General features: G+C 39.0%; 1 protein-coding gene across 1 annotated transcript in view; it reads left to right on the top strand.

Annotated features, from left to right (window-relative positions):
• The window catches only part of CYFIP2 (cytoplasmic FMR1 interacting protein 2), a 143,228-nt gene that overhangs the window by 34,358 nt on the left and 90,369 nt on the right, over nt 1-18,501 (top strand). Inside the window, exons 5-13 of the mRNA XM_051978795.1 lie at nt 480-581; nt 6,028-6,209; nt 6,549-6,645; nt 7,735-7,863; nt 10,834-10,938; nt 12,695-12,786; nt 14,826-14,943; nt 17,173-17,292; nt 17,390-17,515. Coding sequence (XP_051834755.1) covers nt 480-581; nt 6,028-6,209; nt 6,549-6,645; nt 7,735-7,863; nt 10,834-10,938; nt 12,695-12,786; nt 14,826-14,943; nt 17,173-17,292; nt 17,390-17,515 — 1,071 coding nt within the window. The remainder of the gene's footprint in view (nt 1-479; nt 582-6,027; nt 6,210-6,548; nt 6,646-7,734; nt 7,864-10,833; nt 10,939-12,694; nt 12,787-14,825; nt 14,944-17,172; nt 17,293-17,389; nt 17,516-18,501) is intronic.

Below are 18,501 nucleotides of genomic sequence, written 5' to 3' on the forward strand. Positions count from 1 at the left end.
CAGGGATTGATTTATTGTTTTATTGATTGTCTAGATTTGAGTAAGCGATGAAGAAAATGTTAATAATGAGTGCCATGTATACATCTTTCCATCTTCTGAGAATTGGTTGTTAAAACATTTACCAGCATACTCCTGGATTTTGCCCTCAGTGCCCCATCCCCAAAAGAATGGATGGAGCATTCTACACTCCCAAAATCTGTTCCCTTCTCATCTATTTCTGGGGGGAAAGGGAGTGGCATTGGGAATGGTGGTTAAGAATAGAAGAGAAAGGTCTTCAGTGGAGGAGGGGAAGATATACATAGATCGATCAGGACAGATAGGGAAGGAAAGTAAGGTGGGTGAGATTCCTGGATGTAGCTATTTGCGTGTCTCCATCAATCTTCTGCAGGCTCCATCCAGTCTCCAGGCAAGCCTGAGTCCTCTACCTCTCTGTTATCATCAAAATACCCATCAATCCATGGTCTCTTATCCCCCTACAGGTAAAATGTAATGAGCAGCCAAATCGTGTGGAGATCTATGAGAAGACAGTGGAAGTTCTGGAGCCAGAGGTCACCAAACTGATGAAGTTCATGTACTTTCAGGTAAAAACGCAGACTAGAGATGGAACAAGGTGAGAGGGTATCTCTGAAGAGCCTCTCATTTTATTCTAAAGATAAGTGTTTCTAAGTTCCAATTATCTCACATAACTGCCTTGGAAGTGCCCATCCTTTTCAGGCATGTAGGCATTGTGCTATCATGGGTAGAATGCTGGACTGCCTTAGAGTCAGGAGAGCTGGGGTTTTATCCCACCTTAAATACTTCATAGAATGTTACTTGACTCTCTGAGAGTTAATTTCCTCATCTGTAAAATGTTTTTGTGACCTACTACATAGGGTTGTTATGAGGAAAGTTCTCTTGGGCAGTAGAAAATGAATTGAATTTGGAATCAGGAGATATGCATTCAGATCCTGTCTGTACCACTTACTGTCTGTGTGATCGTAGGCAGTTCACTTTATTCATTTGTAAGACTGTCTATATATTAAACTCTCTGTGTATATGTACACACAGTCATGAGGTGGTCAGAAAAAGCAATACAAGGACACTCTCAAGATCTCTCTTAAGAACTTTAAAACTGATTGTATGATGTGGGAGACACTAGCATAGGACTGTCCAGTATGATGTGCTCTTATTAGAGAAAGTGCTGTGTTCTATAAGCAAAGTACAATTGAATTACCTCAGAAAAAATGTGAGATATCCAGAGTTAGAGAGTCCTCTTCAGATGTTCATAGGAACTATTTGTGTTCAACCTGTGGCAGAGCCTTCCAAGCTTGAATTGGCCAGATCAGCCATAGTCAGACATACTAACTAGAGTCTAACATAATGATGTTATTTTGGTCTTCCTCAAGAACGAAGGACAACAATCAATCATTCATACACACACACAATCTGGATATATATAAACATATAATATATATGCATGTATAATGTTATATAATATTAAATAAATATATTCTATTATAATATAAATATTATATATATTTACATATATATAAATATATGTTGCAAACCTTAACGATACTTAACGATACTCTTACATCTAGCCCCACACAGACCAGGGTTCCTTGACTGCAAAAAGACTGAGAATGGCAACTGTGCTTTTATAATCTCTTTATTATTATTCCTCAATGACCACTATCTTGGGGAAGTCTCACCCTCTCCTTTTACAAAAGAGGAAGGGAAAGTGAACTTGACACCTGACTCCAGAGAAACAGAGACCTACAAAGTCAGTTCCTTTCTAAAAGAATACATAGCTTGTCAGAGAGAAAGCAGCAGAACCAGATTTTAATGCCCTGACTGAAACTGTGTGAAAAAGGAAGAAGAAAAGAGGAAGGAAAGAAGGAAGAAAAGACCGAGGCTGTAAAAACTTCAAGCTGGTCTGGAAAGCAACACAAAAGCACTGGGGGTAGGGAAGGGTGGTACTACAGGGGCAAAAGCAGAGGATTGTTCATTAATTTGGTTCTGTCTTATTAAAGCATAGGTGGTTAGGGTAACATTTTGCTTCTATTTTTTGAGTTTGCTTGGTTGACTGGATTGACTAAATGAATGAATGAGGGAAAAGAATAAGCATTTATATAGTACCTACTATGTGCCAGGCCATATTCTTTAAAAAAAAAGTTTAAAAAATATTATCTAATTGATCTTCACAACAAACTTTTAAGATAGGTGCTATTATTACCCTAAATCTCCCATTTCACAGTTGAAGAAACTGAGGCAAAAAGATGTTAAGTGATTTGCCTAGGATAATATAGCTAATGTTTGAGAATGGATTTGAACTCAGAACTTCCTGACTTTGTGCCAGCACTGCCTACTGTGTCACCAGGTGTCTCTGAATGAATATAGCACTTATTAAATGTTCACTATGTGCCAAATTGACAGTGTGTTAAATAGTTTTGGGGGCAAATAGGTGATATAGTAGATAGAATGCTAGATCTGTGTAGTCAGGAAGAGTCATCATCATATGTTCAAATTCAGCCTCAGACATATACTAACTATGTGACTCTGGCCAGTTCACTTAACCCTATTAAATAGTGAACTAAACAGGGAATTTGTTTATCAGTCATTTCAGTCCTATCCTCTTTGTGATCCCATTTGGTTTTCTTGGCAGCGATATTAGTAAGATTGGCTTGCCATTTCCTTCTCCACCTCATTTTACAGATGAGGAAACTGAGACAGATAGGGTTAAGTGAATTGGCCAGTCACATAATTAGTGTGACTTCCCTTTAAGGAAGGCTGCTTCTTACAGGGAGTCACTGGTATGGTAAGTTACTTAATAAGGAAAACTAATCAGCAGGCTCTTGTCAGATGCAGTGGTCATATTAATCTGATTGCTATGACTATAGCTCTTTGTTGACAGCTATTAAAATATATAATTTTATATGTTTAAAACCTTGAGAGCTAAAAGAGATAGTAGAAGATACCTAGCTCAATTTCCCTTTTGACAGATGATGAAACTCAGGTTGGGAAAGAGGAAGTGACTTGTATAATGTCATAGAAAAAATGGTCCATCACAAAACTGAAAATCATTAGATTGAACTAATAACAATAGCTCTTATTTACAAGGTATTTATCTTAATTTTCGATTTTCACAAGAACTCTGTTATGAGCTATTATTATTCCCATTCTAAAAAATGAGGAAACTGAGGCATTAGAGGGGAGTGACTTTCCTGGGGTCATATAATTAGAGAGTGACCAAGGTGTTATTTGAACTCGTTTTCCTGATTCCAAGCCTTATAATCTATCCATTGTGCTATCTGGATACCTGTGAAGTATGTAGTACCATCCTCACTTTGCAGATAAATCCATGGAATCCTAGATAGATTATCTTGTCTGAGGTCACATTTCTTCACAGATTAAACCTAGAATAGATTATAAAGATCATTACCTACTCTAATGACTTGACTTTACTGATAGGAAAACTGAGACACACAAAAAAGGGAAGTGATCTGTCCTGAATCTCTTGGTTAATCTGTAGAGTGGAACCCATGTCGCCTGGGTTCCAGATACATTATCTCATCATTACATTATCCTCTCATCAGAGAAAAAAGATTACAAAGTCTTCATAGGAGAAAGTGAATTTAAATAAAAAGCAAAACAAAAAGTCCATACACAAAATACCCTTACAAAGTATGGTCTCCTTATAAATTATATTTCCATGTTAGCATTAGCTATATTGAAATACATAATATATATCAATAATTCATGTGTATATATACATATATCTGTATATAATTTTATATATGGACATAAAGAGATATATCACACATACATGATACATATGTGATCATACACATGTATTAGTATATCTAATCATCTACAATACACAGGCATGTTATAAACATGTGTATATATCTGTAGACATGCATGCGTTTTGTTTTATTGTGTTGTGGCACATGTAACATACATGTACATATAATGTATAATTTTATTTTTATATATGTAATAAAACAAGATATTTCACAGACTGCTTTCTTGCTCTAAACACTTCAAAGCCTACCTTTCAACTCAGAGCAGTCAGACCAAGGTGTGCATCATTTCACATACCTTAGAGATGCAGGAAGGCATAATAATGTGTTGAACTTGTCATTAGGAAAACCCAGTTTCAAATCTCTCCTCTAACACATTAACTTTATGATTATGGACAAATCACTTAACTGTGTTAAGCCTCAGTTTTCTCTTCTGCAAAATGACAAATTGATAATATTAATATTTAGTGCATTGGGTTTGTTTTGAGGTTTCAGAGGTTGTTGTTCGTTCTGCATTCTCAAAGATGACCACGACATCAGGGAGGTAACAGCATGACATGCGAGTGAATTGGATTGAAGTGAGAGAGGTCTGTGCAAAGTTACCAGCCTCATTTTCTTTTTCAAAACTATCTGTATTCAATGGCCAGATACAGATCAGGCAGCCTGGAGATGGTCCCGGATGCAATGGGAGACTTTGACCTTTTTAAGCCACGGTCTTTCTTTAACAGTTCTCAGTTTGACTGAAGCAACCACCCATTCAGTGATTAAAAAAAAAAAGAATGACCTTTTTCACTGAGTCAAAAAAAAAAGTAACCCATCTGGGAAGGGAAGACTCACAGCGTTTCTGACCAACATGTCTGTGAGGCTCAAATGAGAAAATATAAGCAAAGCACCCTGCAAACTTCAAGCCACTACATAAGTATCTTACATCTCTCCTTTTTCCGTTACACTGAAGGAAAGATCTTGGTTTAGTCAGTTACTGAGTCTAGTGAGCGCCTTAACTATCGGAAGAGACATACAAGTAAAATACAAGCGAAGCCACAGAACATGGTCTCTGCCTCACAGAGTTTGGAAGTTAGAGGAAGTGAAACTGACAAACGTGTAACAAACATACGGCAGAAAGAGTGATGGGTTTGGAGTCGGTGACCACGGTTTGCATTCTGGCTCTGCTACTTAATATCTAATTATTGACTTTGGACAATTCACTTAACTTCTCTGGACCTCGGTTTCTGATGTCTAAAGCATCCTCCAATTCCATTTCTGTGACATCAGTACATTAGGGTGTCAGTGAAGGCAGAATCATGTCCTGGAGTTGTCAAGAAAGGGGATGGATCTAATCTGAGCTTTGAAGGATAGACAAGGGGGTAAAGAAAGAGAAAGAATGAACATTTTAAGCAAGGGAAGTAAAATGAATAAAAATAACTAAGTTGCAAAGTAATTGATGACCTATATTGGTAAAGGGAGTTTTCTCACCAGGAACTTATTATTATTGGATTTTTTTTTATTATTGGGATTTTATTATATTAATGAAATTTCAGGTTCAAACCAAAATAAAGATAAACAACAATTCACATTCATTTGCGCTTTAAGCTTGCAAAGCACTTTATGTACATAATCTCATTTGATTCTCACAACAAGAGTGTAGAGTTATTTATTATCTTCATCTGACATATTAGGAAACTGTATGAGAGATTTATTCCCACTCCCAAACCCAAGTATCTGAGACAGGATTCAGTAAATGTCTTGAAACCAAGAAGAATCAGATTCAAATCCTGCCTCAGACCTTTACTAATTTAAAGATCCTGGTCAAGTCCCATAAGCTTTCTGTGCCTCAGTTTCTTCATCTGTAAAGTAATGGATTGGGCTAGATGGTCTCTAAGGTCCCTTTCAGCTCTACAGCTATGAGCCTATCCAAAAATCTACCTTCGAAGACACTTTTCTCCCGATGAACAATATTTCCCTGTAGAAAAAGAATGGATTTGGAGTATACAGGAGACAGGGAAGGGATTAATCTGATTGCACTAGTGTATTAGTGTTGGAGAGGAATGGAAAACAGTGGTGTCTTTGATAAGTGAATTAGTCTTTTGATTAAAGTAACACAAGGAATCACAGATTCCACCCTATCCTAGAAATCAGGTTTGGGCTTGGGAAGTCCTTTAAGAAAAACTTGTTGTTGAGGACGACGGGTTTTGCAGTATCACCTTTGGTCTTCAGTCCACTCTAGCCCTTCTTTATTGCTTTCCAGCGTAAGGCCATTGAGCGGTTCTGCAGCGAGGTAAAGAGACTGTGTCACACGGAGCGGAGGAAGGACTTTGTCTCTGAGGCATACCTCCTAACCCTGGGCAAGTTCATCAACATGTTCGCCGTCCTTGATGAGCTGAAGAACATGAAGTGCAGTGTCAAGAATGACCACTCTGCCTATAAGAGGTCAGGGGAGCCCCTTCCCAAAGCCTCTTTCTCCAAGGCTTCTTCCAAGGGCCTGAGCTTTGGGTGGCACTGGGGACAAGGGCCCAGAGGCTTGCAGAACATGACTTTAGACACAACTTGAGGTTTGGGGGAGATGGGGCAGGTGATGGCACAGCTGGGTCCTTGAAGGGATCATTTCAACATAAAAATAGAACCTGAAATGTGTTTCTTCTGCTTAGAGGAAACCCAAAACCTTTCTTTTCAACCCAGACACAAAAAGTGAAAGCCTTCAAGACCAGCTCAGATCCACAGTGCCAGCTTTTTCCAGGGAATTTTCTGAGGGGGTTTTCTGTATTTCAGAGCAGCCCAGTTCCTGAGGAAGATGGCAGATCCCCAGTCTATCCAGGAGTCTCAGAACCTCTCCATGTTTTTGGCAAACCATAACAGGATCACCCAGGTGATAACCACAGGCTCCCTCACTACTCTCTTCTTCCTCCTTTTTTCCCTCCCTTTGTGTTAGTGTTCTCAGAAATGCAAACTCTGGGTGGGCAAGGGAAGGCATGCAATGAATGGGATGTTTTGCAGTCATTGATCAGACTAGTCCTTCTGTCACAGAGATTATCTGTTCCCAGTGTAATTTTCTACAATAGCCTTCAGCTACTATGTAAACCAAAGATTCAGTGGGAAAAACCATCCCACTATGATTTTAGCTTTTCCTTTTCCACCAAAAGTCAACCTTTGGTATCCTTTTCTAACCAGTCTAGCTTGAGATGCATGACAGATAATTTAGGCCTTCTATATAATATTTTTAAAGTCTATAAAATGCTTTACATTCATTATCTCATTTAATTCTCAAAACAATCCTGTGAAGTAAGTACTATTATTATCCCCATTTTATAGATGAGAAAACAGAGGCAAGTAATACAACTAGTACATGCCTGAGACAAGATTCAAACTCAGGCCTTCCAGAACACAGCCACTTTCAGCTATCACTCAACCCCAAGCTGACTTTAATGATGTGCTATCAGACAGAAGAGTTGACTTCCTATACAAATCTGAGAATAGCTATTCCTCTGTGGAAAGCTGTCATTCAAATTCCTTTCACCAAGACTGGATTTTCATTCTCTGCCTTGTCTTCATGTGGCTGGACAATGTTGCTTAAGGTTGGAAAGAGAAATATTTTCCCCCCAAAGAATTAGTTATTCATTATCTTATTCAGATTCTATCATTGGATACTCCTAGAAAAGCAAGTTTATAAATATTCCTTATAGGTTTCATTTGTCATTTTGGACATTTAAAAGAATGGTGCTAGAAACCTCAATGAGCTGATAAATTTCCTGATGGTCAGTACCCATATTATCATCATAGGGGAGCAGGGCTGCCCATAACTCTCTGGATTCTCAGATCTCTCACCTCCCATTGAGTTCTTTCTACCATCACACTACAAAGGCTCATTTCAGAGGCAGTTGAACCTGCACAGGAAGACAGAAAATCTTGGATGGAAAATACCAAAGGTTTTATCTAACACGGTGGGTGTTTTCTTCAGTGTCTCCATCAGCAATTGGAGGTGATCCCAGGCTATGAGGAACTACTGGCTGACATTGTCAACATCTGTGTGGATTACTACGAGAATAAGATGTACCTAACTCCCAGTGAGAAACATATGCTCCTTAAGGTAAAAGGTTTAATGTTCATTTATCATTTTATCTTTTCCCCTTCCTAGCCTTTCCTTCATTTTGCTTTTTTTAAATGCTTTATTAAATGCTTTTTATACCATTGTCACTTTCCAATAACCTGCCATCCCCACAGATATACAGAGACTATAACTTAACTGGATAAGTACTTGTAGTGCATCTTTCCTCTGAGAGAAGGAAATTGCATTTCATTATAAATTCTTTGAAACCAAGATTAATTCTTGCACATAGTCTAAATTGTGCTGTCTTTGAAATTATCTCTCTGAGACTCAGATGAACTATGGTAATCCAGATTCTCTTGTCTTTTAGTCTTATTTTCATTTCAGTAATTATAGTCATTATGTATATTGTTCTCCTGGTTCTACTTTTTCTTTTTTGCTTATAAATCTTCCCAAGTTTCTCTGACAACCTTGTATGTCTTGCATCTTATTCTCATTTTCAGACTCCCTTATTCCTTTTTTTTCTCAAGGCAGCATGGAATGATGAGTAGAAGGCTGGGTCAGGAAGATCCGGGTCTTTTGTCCTACTTCTAATACATCCTGGTTGTGTGACTTCAGGCATGTCCTTTAACCTCCCAATACCCAGAGAGCCTCTTTACGATAAAGTTGCCAAGAAAGTTCCAAATTGAATTGGTAGATAGAATCACAAGGTGTATCCTACCAATAAAACCAAGTTCTGACCCAGCCTCATTACCTACCCTCAAGCCAAATAAATCCTCTCATCTTCATTTGGACTCATTTTTTCTTTATTAAAATTTCATTTCACCTGAAATTTCATGGTTTTTTAAACTCCTATGCCAGTTGTTTCAATTCTCCTTCCCAATGACTCTCTCTTCAGGAATCCTAGTCACACCACATTCTCCCATGATGTCCCACTTTCTCATCTCCTTGTGATTTCTTTTGGGAAATAACTGCTCATTTCTTCTATCTCACTTTTCTCTATCAAATTTTCCATAACTGAGTTTGGCTTTATGAGTCACATTCCCAAATCTATTTGAACAGCACTAGCAGAGGTCTGCTAGGACAGTGAGATCTCATACTTGGGGCTCCAGGATTATGCTATTTTTAGAGTATTTCTAGGGAATAGCTAGACAGAATTCTTAACTCATATGCTCAAGTATCGTACACTTTGCTTTCAAATTATTGTCATTTCCGTACCCATCTCTCTCTTTCAATAATATTTCTCCCCTTTGCTTTAATCCTTCTTTTAAAGTCAACTTTGTCATTTTCCCCCTTTAAATTAATCATATGGAATTGTAAGTTGGACATTGAATAGTGGACCGAGTGTCGGGTCTGAAATCGGGAAACCTGGCTTCAAATCTGGCCTCAGATGCTAAAAAGCTTTGTGACCCTGAGAAATCACTTAATCTGTTTGCCTCAGTTTCCTCATCTGCAAAGTCAGAGTGAACATAATAAATATAGCAAGTGCCACATAAATGTCAGCCATTGTTTTTTATTATTATTATTATTATTATTTAAAGTACAGCAATTAAAGTCTACATGTCAGTGTATTATACTCTGCCACCACCAGATGGAGATACCTTACCAATAAACTAAACAGAAAGATGCCCATCATTTAAGGATTTATTAAGACAGGTTTTTTCCTTAAATTTTTCAGTGGGAACTTGTGTATTCTTACTCATCAAAGGAAAGTTTTGCCTTCGTGTGTATATGTATGATTGTGTGTTTCTATCCATTTCCCCTCCCTTTATTTTATAAAGCTCATTCCCTATAGAGCAGGGGTCCTCAAACTACAGCCCACGGGCCAGATGCAGCAGGTGAGGATGGTTATCCCCCTCACCCAGGGCTATGATGTTTCTTTATTTAAAGGCCCACAAAACAAAGTTTTTGTTTTCAGGATAATCTGGCCCTCCAATAGTCTGAGGGACAGTGAACTGCCCCCCTATTTTAAAAGTTTGAGGACCCCTTCCATAGAGAATCAGTCTTATAAAAAACCTTATGGTGTGGTATGGGGAAAAAACCAATCCAATATCCAAGAGATCATTAGAAAAATTATTTCTAGCCTAGGATGTTCTGTGAAAATTATTCTTTGAAATCTTAACAGTGTTGAGAGTGGCCCACTGGAATATCATGAAGCATATCAGAGTTCAAAGAGAAAGTCCCCCTTTTATCTTTCAATTTGTGATCCTACAAACTAAAGAGGTAATCTAGTTCAAAGTCTCTTAAACTGAGTTGCAACCCAACATAGGGTTGCATAACTGAATTTTTTGGGGGTAATGAAATTATGATTTGATATCAGCAAATGTTTGATTTGTATATCTTTTAAAAATATACCCAAGGTTACATAAAAGTTTCTCAGACCAAAAGGGGTCACAAGTGGAAAAAGTTTAAGACGTCTTCATCTAGTCCACCCCCTTTCTAAGCACTCTGCAACTTTTGTAGCAAATAATCATCCACTTTTCACTTGAAGATTCATAAAAAGAAACTTACTATTGTGTGAGGATACCCATTCCACGGTTGATTAGCCCTGTTAGAAAGTTTTACATTATGTTGAGTAAAAATATATCTTCATTGCACTTCCAATCATTCATTAATTCTGGTTCTTCTCTCTAAGATGAGAATGATTCTACTTCCTAACTATAGACCATCAAATGTAGAGCGTCTGAAAAATCTTGGGTACCATTTTTGCACCAAGACTTTTAGAATACTGGAACCTCTCCTAGGTTTCTTCTTCATGCTAAACATATCCAGTTTTTTCAACTGATCCTCAAATAATATCTTACACTTTCAGGGTTTCTTTAGGGAGACATTGAAGTCTTTTTTAAAAGTGAAAATAGAACTCAATTTTCTGCTTCCTTTCTTTATTTGAAGCTGAAATGAATAATATACTTTTCAAAATGTATTCTTTTGAGAAAAGAGCTTTCACAGGGATCTATCTGATCATGGGATGCCTTGCACTTAACTTCTCAAGCTTTCCCCACTTTCTTCTAGGTCATGGGCTTCGGTCTCTACTTGATGGATGGAAACGTCAGTAACATTTATAAATTGGATGCCAAGAAAAGAATCAACCTCAGCAAAATAGACAAGTTTTTTAAGGTCAGTGTCTGCTGTTGGGGCAAGTCAGATGATTATGGGGAAACTGAAATGTAGGCTCTCTGCTGCAGGGAGTACCTTAATTGGAGAACCAAGGGGGTCTGCTTGTGAGTATCTGAAGTGCTACTTATCCCCCAAAAGAAGTGTCCAAGAGAGTCAAGAGATAAATGAGGACACCATCTACACAGGGACAAAATGAGATGGAACCTGGCTTTGGACTTTGGAATATTAGAAGATAAAATGTAGAAGCTTTCAAGCCATAGTCATAATTCTGTCTGATGAGGAAAGCAATAGTTAATCTTCTGTTTTTGAATCACCATGTCCCCTCTCTGTCATCTAGAAAAAATCATTGAAGGAGGTATCTCCTAGTCTCATTTTCTGCTAAACAAGGTTGCCATTCCTACAATCATTCAGCTACTGCTACAATCAAACACGTACTGCATACAAAAAACATTAAAGGCACTGACAACTTATGTTTGTAATATACTTAACAATTTACAAAATATTTTACACATTTTTTTCACTTGGACCCAATAACTTGAGAAATATGCAGTAGAGCAATTGTTACTCCCATTTATAAGTGAGGAAGTAGACCAGAGATGAGATGGTTGGCCCAAGGTTATATTAAGAGATCTGGGATTTGAACTCAGACTTTTTGTGTATAAGTTTAGAACTTTTGGCAAGGGAAGAACCAAACTGAGAGTTTCACATTGAATTAGAATTATGGGATTAGAAAATGCTGAAAAGACCTTCCTGGATTCGATGATCTTGTCTAGTCTCATGTCTCCAGGCAGAACTATCTCATGGCCAATCTAGACTCTAATTTTTAAGGATCCCTAAGGGAAGAGAATGCCCTCCAGACATCTCTTCTAATGTTTTATTAATATAAATGTTGAATCCCGATATCTTTTTTTTTAATTAAAATTCCAATGTTTTCATGAAAAAAGATTCTATAGTTTTATAATTTCATCCCAATTGCATTTTTTTCAGTTTCTAGTTTTTCTATTAGTGAAATAAAATAATAACAACCTGTTCTTGAGGATAATGGAAATCTTCTAAGTCTTTCTGCTGATTTGAGAGAGATACCAAGGAAATAGCTTTGACTTAGTAGTAGGCAGACTTAGATTTCTAAAACTAGGCTGCCTGTTGACTAGCTCTGTAACTTTGGACAGGTCACTTAATCTACCTGGGCTTCAGTTACTTAAATGTAAAACAGGGATTATAATACCAAAGAGAAGGATTCTTAGACCATCAGTTCTGGGCTCCCCTCCATATCCTAAATTAGAGATTCTTAAAATGTGGGCTGTGATTCCATATGAGATTGTATGACTGAACGTGGGAATTGAGAAATTATGATTTATCATCATTAAATGTTTGATTTGAATTCCTATTTTATATCTTTATATACCAGGGGTCACTTTAAAATTTCTCAGGCAAAAAGGGGTCGTGAGTAGAAAAAGTTGAGGAAGTTAGCCTGGCTATTTTCAACTGGTAATTTAATTCAACAAATATTAAGTGCCTGCTATGTGTACTTAATATGTAAGACACTATAGTGTACCTAGAAATAAAAGCAAAAATGAAATAGTTCCTGCTTTCAAGAAGCTTACCAATAGAAGGGAACACAGAGTCGTCTCCACAAGAGTGAACTATTCCTGTCTTCAGGCTCACTTTTCTTCTTCTTTGCTGTCCCAGAAAAGCCCTGTGATTTCTTTCCCCTTCAGTCTTTTATTTATTATATTGTGTTTTGTTTCCTTTACAGCAGCTGCAGGTGGTCCCTTTATTCGGCGATATGCAGATAGAACTGGCCAGATACATTAAGACCAGTGCTCACTATGAGGAGAACAAATCCAAGTGAGTGCGTGCCGTAATGTCTCTTGGCTGCTGTGTGGTCACCTGGCAGGGAGGCTGAGGGAGCAGCTTCCTCCTCCCTCCCTGGCTTGGGGAGTGTTTGGGGTCTGGATGCGAGCCATAGCACCTGGCACCTGGCCTTGGAGGTGGAGCCTCCCGGGCTCATGGTCTGTGAGTGGGAAGGAGTGAGTGTACAGGTGTGCTTGGTGGGGTGCTCTGAACACTTTTTTACCCACTCTTTGTTCTCAGGGTACAAACATGCTCAGAGCATAGTCACAGCACTCTTTCTGTGTGATGTTCAGGTGTGTCAGTCCCCATATCTTTGGATGCTCCAGAAAGCAAAGGAAGTCCCTCTCCACTCTGAACTAAAAAAGGAATGTAGGATGTTGCATCTGGAATGTTTTTTTGGAAACTATGTGGGTACCACAAGTGAGTTACCTCCACCATACATGTGGTGAGGACCTTACCACATGAAATGGGTCTGACTGTCTCATCTTAGCCCATCTCACAAAATCACTCCATTTTGCACCATGGGGCACAGTTATCAGCAGTGCTTCTCTAAGAGTTTAAGCATCCCAGGAAATCTGTCCAACATCCTTGGATTCAGCCTGCCTTAGACCTTACCTGCAAGAGGGATCAGTCAGTCAGCAAACGTGCTTACTATATGCCAGACATGATGATAAATGCTGGGCACACAAAGAACGTGGCTTATACCAGCCAAAGCAAACCAGAAGATGAATTGTCTGAAACAAGATAATGCATGCAAAGCAAGCCTTACATCACTTTATAAGCAACTGACAATAATGAGGATGAGGAGGACGACCTTTGTCTCTTGCTGGCCGGTACTGCCCACTGTGTTCCCACATTGTGTGCAGAGGTTTTTTGAGATGGGCACCAATTTGAGAACTTCAAACTCATTTTCCCCAAGTGTACATGAATTCTCAGAGTTGAGAAGTTAAGAGTGAAGGCAGGTGCTGAATTGGTGAGAAGTGGACCAGCAGTAGGAAATCTGGGTTCTAGTCCCCACTCTAGGAAAAATATCACAAAGAACAAACAAAGTCCTTCTTTCTGGGCTTATGTGTAACAGGATTGCAGATTTAGGGCTGAAAGAGATGTTAGAAATCATCTCCTTAACTATCCTCACTTCAGAAATGAAGAAAATCGAAGCCCAAAGAAATTAAATGACTAACCTTAATGCCAGCAGAAGTTTGATTCAAATCCAGATCTTCTGCCTGCTGATTGAGGGTTGTTTTCCCTGCTCAAACACTGACACATTATACCAAATAAAGAGACCAAGCCAAGTGATCTCTAAACTCTTTTCTAGCCCTAAGCTTATGATTCAGGATGACTCCTCATCTTCTCTCCTATTCATAAAGAGAGATAGGAGTTGCATATCTAATTCTGGAGTTTTCTGGGCAAAAAGAGAGTCATTTGGTGTGAGAAGGTCAGTAGCACCAAGGATATTCCTCCACCACAATGATTCATTGTAAGTGATAGGCTTAAGAAGAATCTCCAGTCTAACCCACCAATCCCTAACCCAGGCCCCCATCCCAAATAAAATGCATCCTCAGGATGGTGGGACAATGGCACTGGCACATTGCACAGCTTGTGCTGCCTTTCTACAGCCACCAGAAGCTGAGTTATTTGTAGCCCTGAAGAGTGTCTGAGGAGAGGGTTGGCCATTCTCTCACCCCTCCTACCTGCCAGGTAAGTACGCAGTGGAGAGGGGCTGCCTGAAGTGGTGGTCAGTACAAGATAGTGCACTGTATGTAGAAACTAGTTCCCTAGCATTCTACCTGCCCCAGAGAAGAGGAAGCAGAAAGACCCGCTCCAGTGTGGGTTCTTCAAATAGTTGGCTTGGCAAGTTCCCCTGGCCATGCTGACTGAGCTGTGTCCTGGATCCTTGCTTGTTCCTAAGTCCCAAGAGGGCCATAGTGACAGACTGATGGATACGAAAGGAGCGGCTTCTGAACAGAAGGACTCTGCCCCACGCATGAATGTGATGCTGGGTGCCTACTCAGACCCCATGCTTTTCTGTCCAGGTGGACATGCACACAGAGCAGCATCAGCCCCCAGTACAACATCTGTGAGCAGATGGTCCAGATCCGGGATGACCACATCCGCTTCATCTCCGAGCTTGCTCGCTATAGCAACAGTGAGGTGAGCCCTGTTCCAGGTCTACTGGGATTGAGTATGGGAAGGCAAAAAAGGGGCCAAGAAGCAGAGGTTCCTTGTTCCCTGAGAGGGAAAGAGAAGGAAAAAGAAAGAGGGAAACAAGGAGACAGAAAAAGGAAAAAGAGACAAAAAGTGGCAGAAATAAAGAGAGAGAAAGAAAATGGAGAGAATGCAAGAGAGAGAAAGGTGAATGAGATAAAAAGTTCTGTGAGTTTGTAAACATGACTATATGAGGAGGTTAGAGCCTGAGGATTAATCTCAGAGGAATGCCAGTGAAGGTTTAAGAAGTGACTTTCCAAGAAAAAAAATACTATGATACATTCTTAAATTTAATCTGAATTATAACGTTTTCTTCATCCCTTTAAGTCCAAACAGCCAACAAAATGATAAATCAAGCCTTCCTTATCTGCATATTTCTGAGGTGTAAAAGCTCACAATGAAAATTTAACAATCAACTCTCAGAAGCCATTTGAAGCTGATCCTAGAACACTCTTTGATTCCCTCCTATTCTTTGCAATGAAGAAAAAGATGTTACTAGCTTTTCCCAAGTTTGTAATATTTGGCCAAAATAAGAGAGTTTTAGCAAGACTTTTAGAATCAATTTTGGGCCACATATGCTGGGATTAAAAACATGCTGTCAATAGGTCACAGATTTGGATTGTTTTTCATTCATTTATATTTTCATCATATTGTGGCCAATGATTTGCATTTAAAAATTATTGATAGTTTTTGTTTCTGTAGCATCGTCTGAATATTTCATTGCTCAGATAAGCCATCTCTTATAACAGAAGAAAAAAAGAAAGAAAAAAGTCTCAGTAAGCAAAATTAACCCACATATAATTGGAGTCTGACAGCAGGTGCAATATCCTATACCTATAACTGTCTTCTTAGTCATCCCTCTCTCCTTTCCCTCTGCAAAGAACAATGAGACATAAGACTTGCATTTTCAAGATGGCTGCCTTAGACATAGGTTTTGGATTATAAAATTATCGATTTAGGGCTAGAAGTAATCCTAGAGATGATTGAGTTTTTTACATTTTACAAATGAGAAAATTGAGGTACAGTTAGGTTAATTGACTTGCCTGGGATCATGCAGTGTCTGAACCAAAATTTAAATTCGGGTCTTATTGACCCTAAATATAGCACCCAAATATGATAAGATGGTACCCTTCCATGGCCATGAAGCAACAAATCACACAAGCTCAAACCTAATAGTCATAGTGCACTGTGTTCTAACCAGCCATCGACAAGACTACAGAAACAATTATTAAGATCTTCAATTAACACTGAGAATATTGAGACCATCTTGGCACTTTGATGCCATATTTTGGCTTAGTCTAGTTTTCCAGGCAACAATTAGTCAAATAGCAATTGAGCTCCTACTATGTCTTTGATACTTTTCATACATACTTTGAAGAGATGGGGCAGATAAAAAAGAAAAGACATCATTTCTGCCCCAAAAGAACTTATATATAATTTTGCCTGAGAGATAAGGCGTATTAAAAAATAAAACAATGTAAGGCAGCATATGATAAATGTCAGATAAGGGGAGATGACTAGTAGTGATGATGATGATGATGATGGTCAGAGTGATTATCTCTGGGCTGAGTGATTATAGAAGGTTTGACGGAGGTATGGGGGTTGATTTGACTCTTGAAGAATGGATAAGATTTTGATAGGCTGGAGAAGGGAGAAGGGCAGTACAGATGAAGTAATGACAAGATAAGGTAAGAAAGTGAAAATCTATGTATATGGAAAAGGAAATGCCTGAGCTAGATGTAAGATTCCTTCGAATTCTGGATCTATTATTCTAGCTTTCTATGATTCTATAATGGTTAGTAACATTCAACAGCTGTATTGTCCAAGCTGAGAGAGTTAGGCAACTGACCTTAGAATCGGGAACATCTGAGTTCAGATCCTAGCTTTGACATACACTAGCCATGTGATCCTGGCAAATCACTTAACCTCTCATTGCTCTCTAAGATTATAAATTGCAAAGAAGATACTTTGGTACAGGAAGTTTTTACACCAAAGACATCCTGCCTCCCATTACTCTCCCTAATTATCCTTGAGGCAAGTAGAAATGAATGAAAAGGTCTGTTTCCTTGGGAAAGAAAACCAGAGATGGAGGCAGGGGCAGAGCCAGGGGGCTGGGAGGGAAGAGAAATGAATTTGCAGATTGGTCTGACCGCCTTGTTGGGTGATATTCTCCAGGTGGTGACTGGTTCTGGATTAGACAGCCAGAAATCAGATGAAGAGTACAGGGAACTCTTCGATCTGGCTTTGCGGGGGCTCCAGCTGCTCTCCAAGTGGAGTGCCCATGTCATGGAGGTGGTAAGTGACCTCAGCTCCAATCCCAGGCAAACTGCATCTGCTTCCCATCCTGCCTTTAAAAACGTTCCTGGGTACATCTCTGGTCTTCCCTCCGCAGTACTCCTGGAAGCTGGTTCATCCTACTGACAAATTCTGCAACAAGGACTGTCCTGGAACAGCAGAAGAGTATGAGAGAGCCACGCGTTACAACTACACTAGTGAAGAAAAGTTTGCTTTTGTAGAGGTGAGTATCTCCTTTTTTCTACTCTTTGCTGCTCATGGTTGGCAGGAATGTTTAGAATGGTACACTTAGGCTAAGGCCCTATGCCCAATTTCTATGTTACTGGCATTCTATTGTCTTCACTGAATGGCCCTTTTCAGTTTTATCTCCCATTTACACATCATGATAATCTACAAATATTTATTGCTATCTTTTCCTTCCTCTCTTTTGCCCTTTTTTTTTTGCTCCTACCCTTCCTTCTGTCTCTTTATAGTTTTTTTCTGGGAACAAAATTGTTCCTAGGCAAGGTTCTAAAGCTCATAAACCCTGAGGCATAAATGACTGAGAACCATTACGTTATGACATCATCCAATCTCAGAGCTGGAGTTTACCTCAGAGCTCAATTATGCAACCCATACACAAGTATTCCCCCTATAATTTTCTTGACAGGTAATTCTCAGCTTGCATTATAAGGTCTCTTGGGTCAGACTTTTGTACTTTTGGAGAATTTCTAATTGTTATGTAGAGAGTCTTTCCTAATTTCCAGTCCAAATTTGTAACTTGAGAAATCAACTCTCCCAAAGGGTTATGCAATTAATTTCATGGACCTCAAAACCTAAACAAAGCCATGAAGGCTTAGGATAACATTTCAGTCTGCAAGTAACAAAAAGAGGAAAGATTTTTAAAAATAATGATGATAGATAATCATTCTCCCAAGTGTACCTTGCCCTCTGGAAGCTTTCATTTCCTAGCCAGCCTGCCAAAAGCATTTCTAGGCATAACCTTAAAAGGAAAGAGTCCTGAAGGAATGTTCCATCTGAAACAAGAGGCTGTTGTTCATGCTGGTTCCCAAGTCCACTTGATTGAAAAGGTTATCCCTGGGATAGGATAAAGAGAAGCGAAATACCTTCTTCCTTGCCATTTGCCCAGCTCTGACTGCTTCCCACTCTCCTAGCTAGCTAGCATTTATACAGCACTTTCACGTTTACAAAATGCTTTGCAATTATTGC

This window comes from Antechinus flavipes, chromosome 2 (assembly GCF_016432865.1).
Source record: "Antechinus flavipes isolate AdamAnt ecotype Samford, QLD, Australia chromosome 2, AdamAnt_v2, whole genome shotgun sequence".
Classification (NCBI taxonomy): domain Eukaryota; kingdom Metazoa; phylum Chordata; class Mammalia; order Dasyuromorphia; family Dasyuridae; genus Antechinus; species Antechinus flavipes.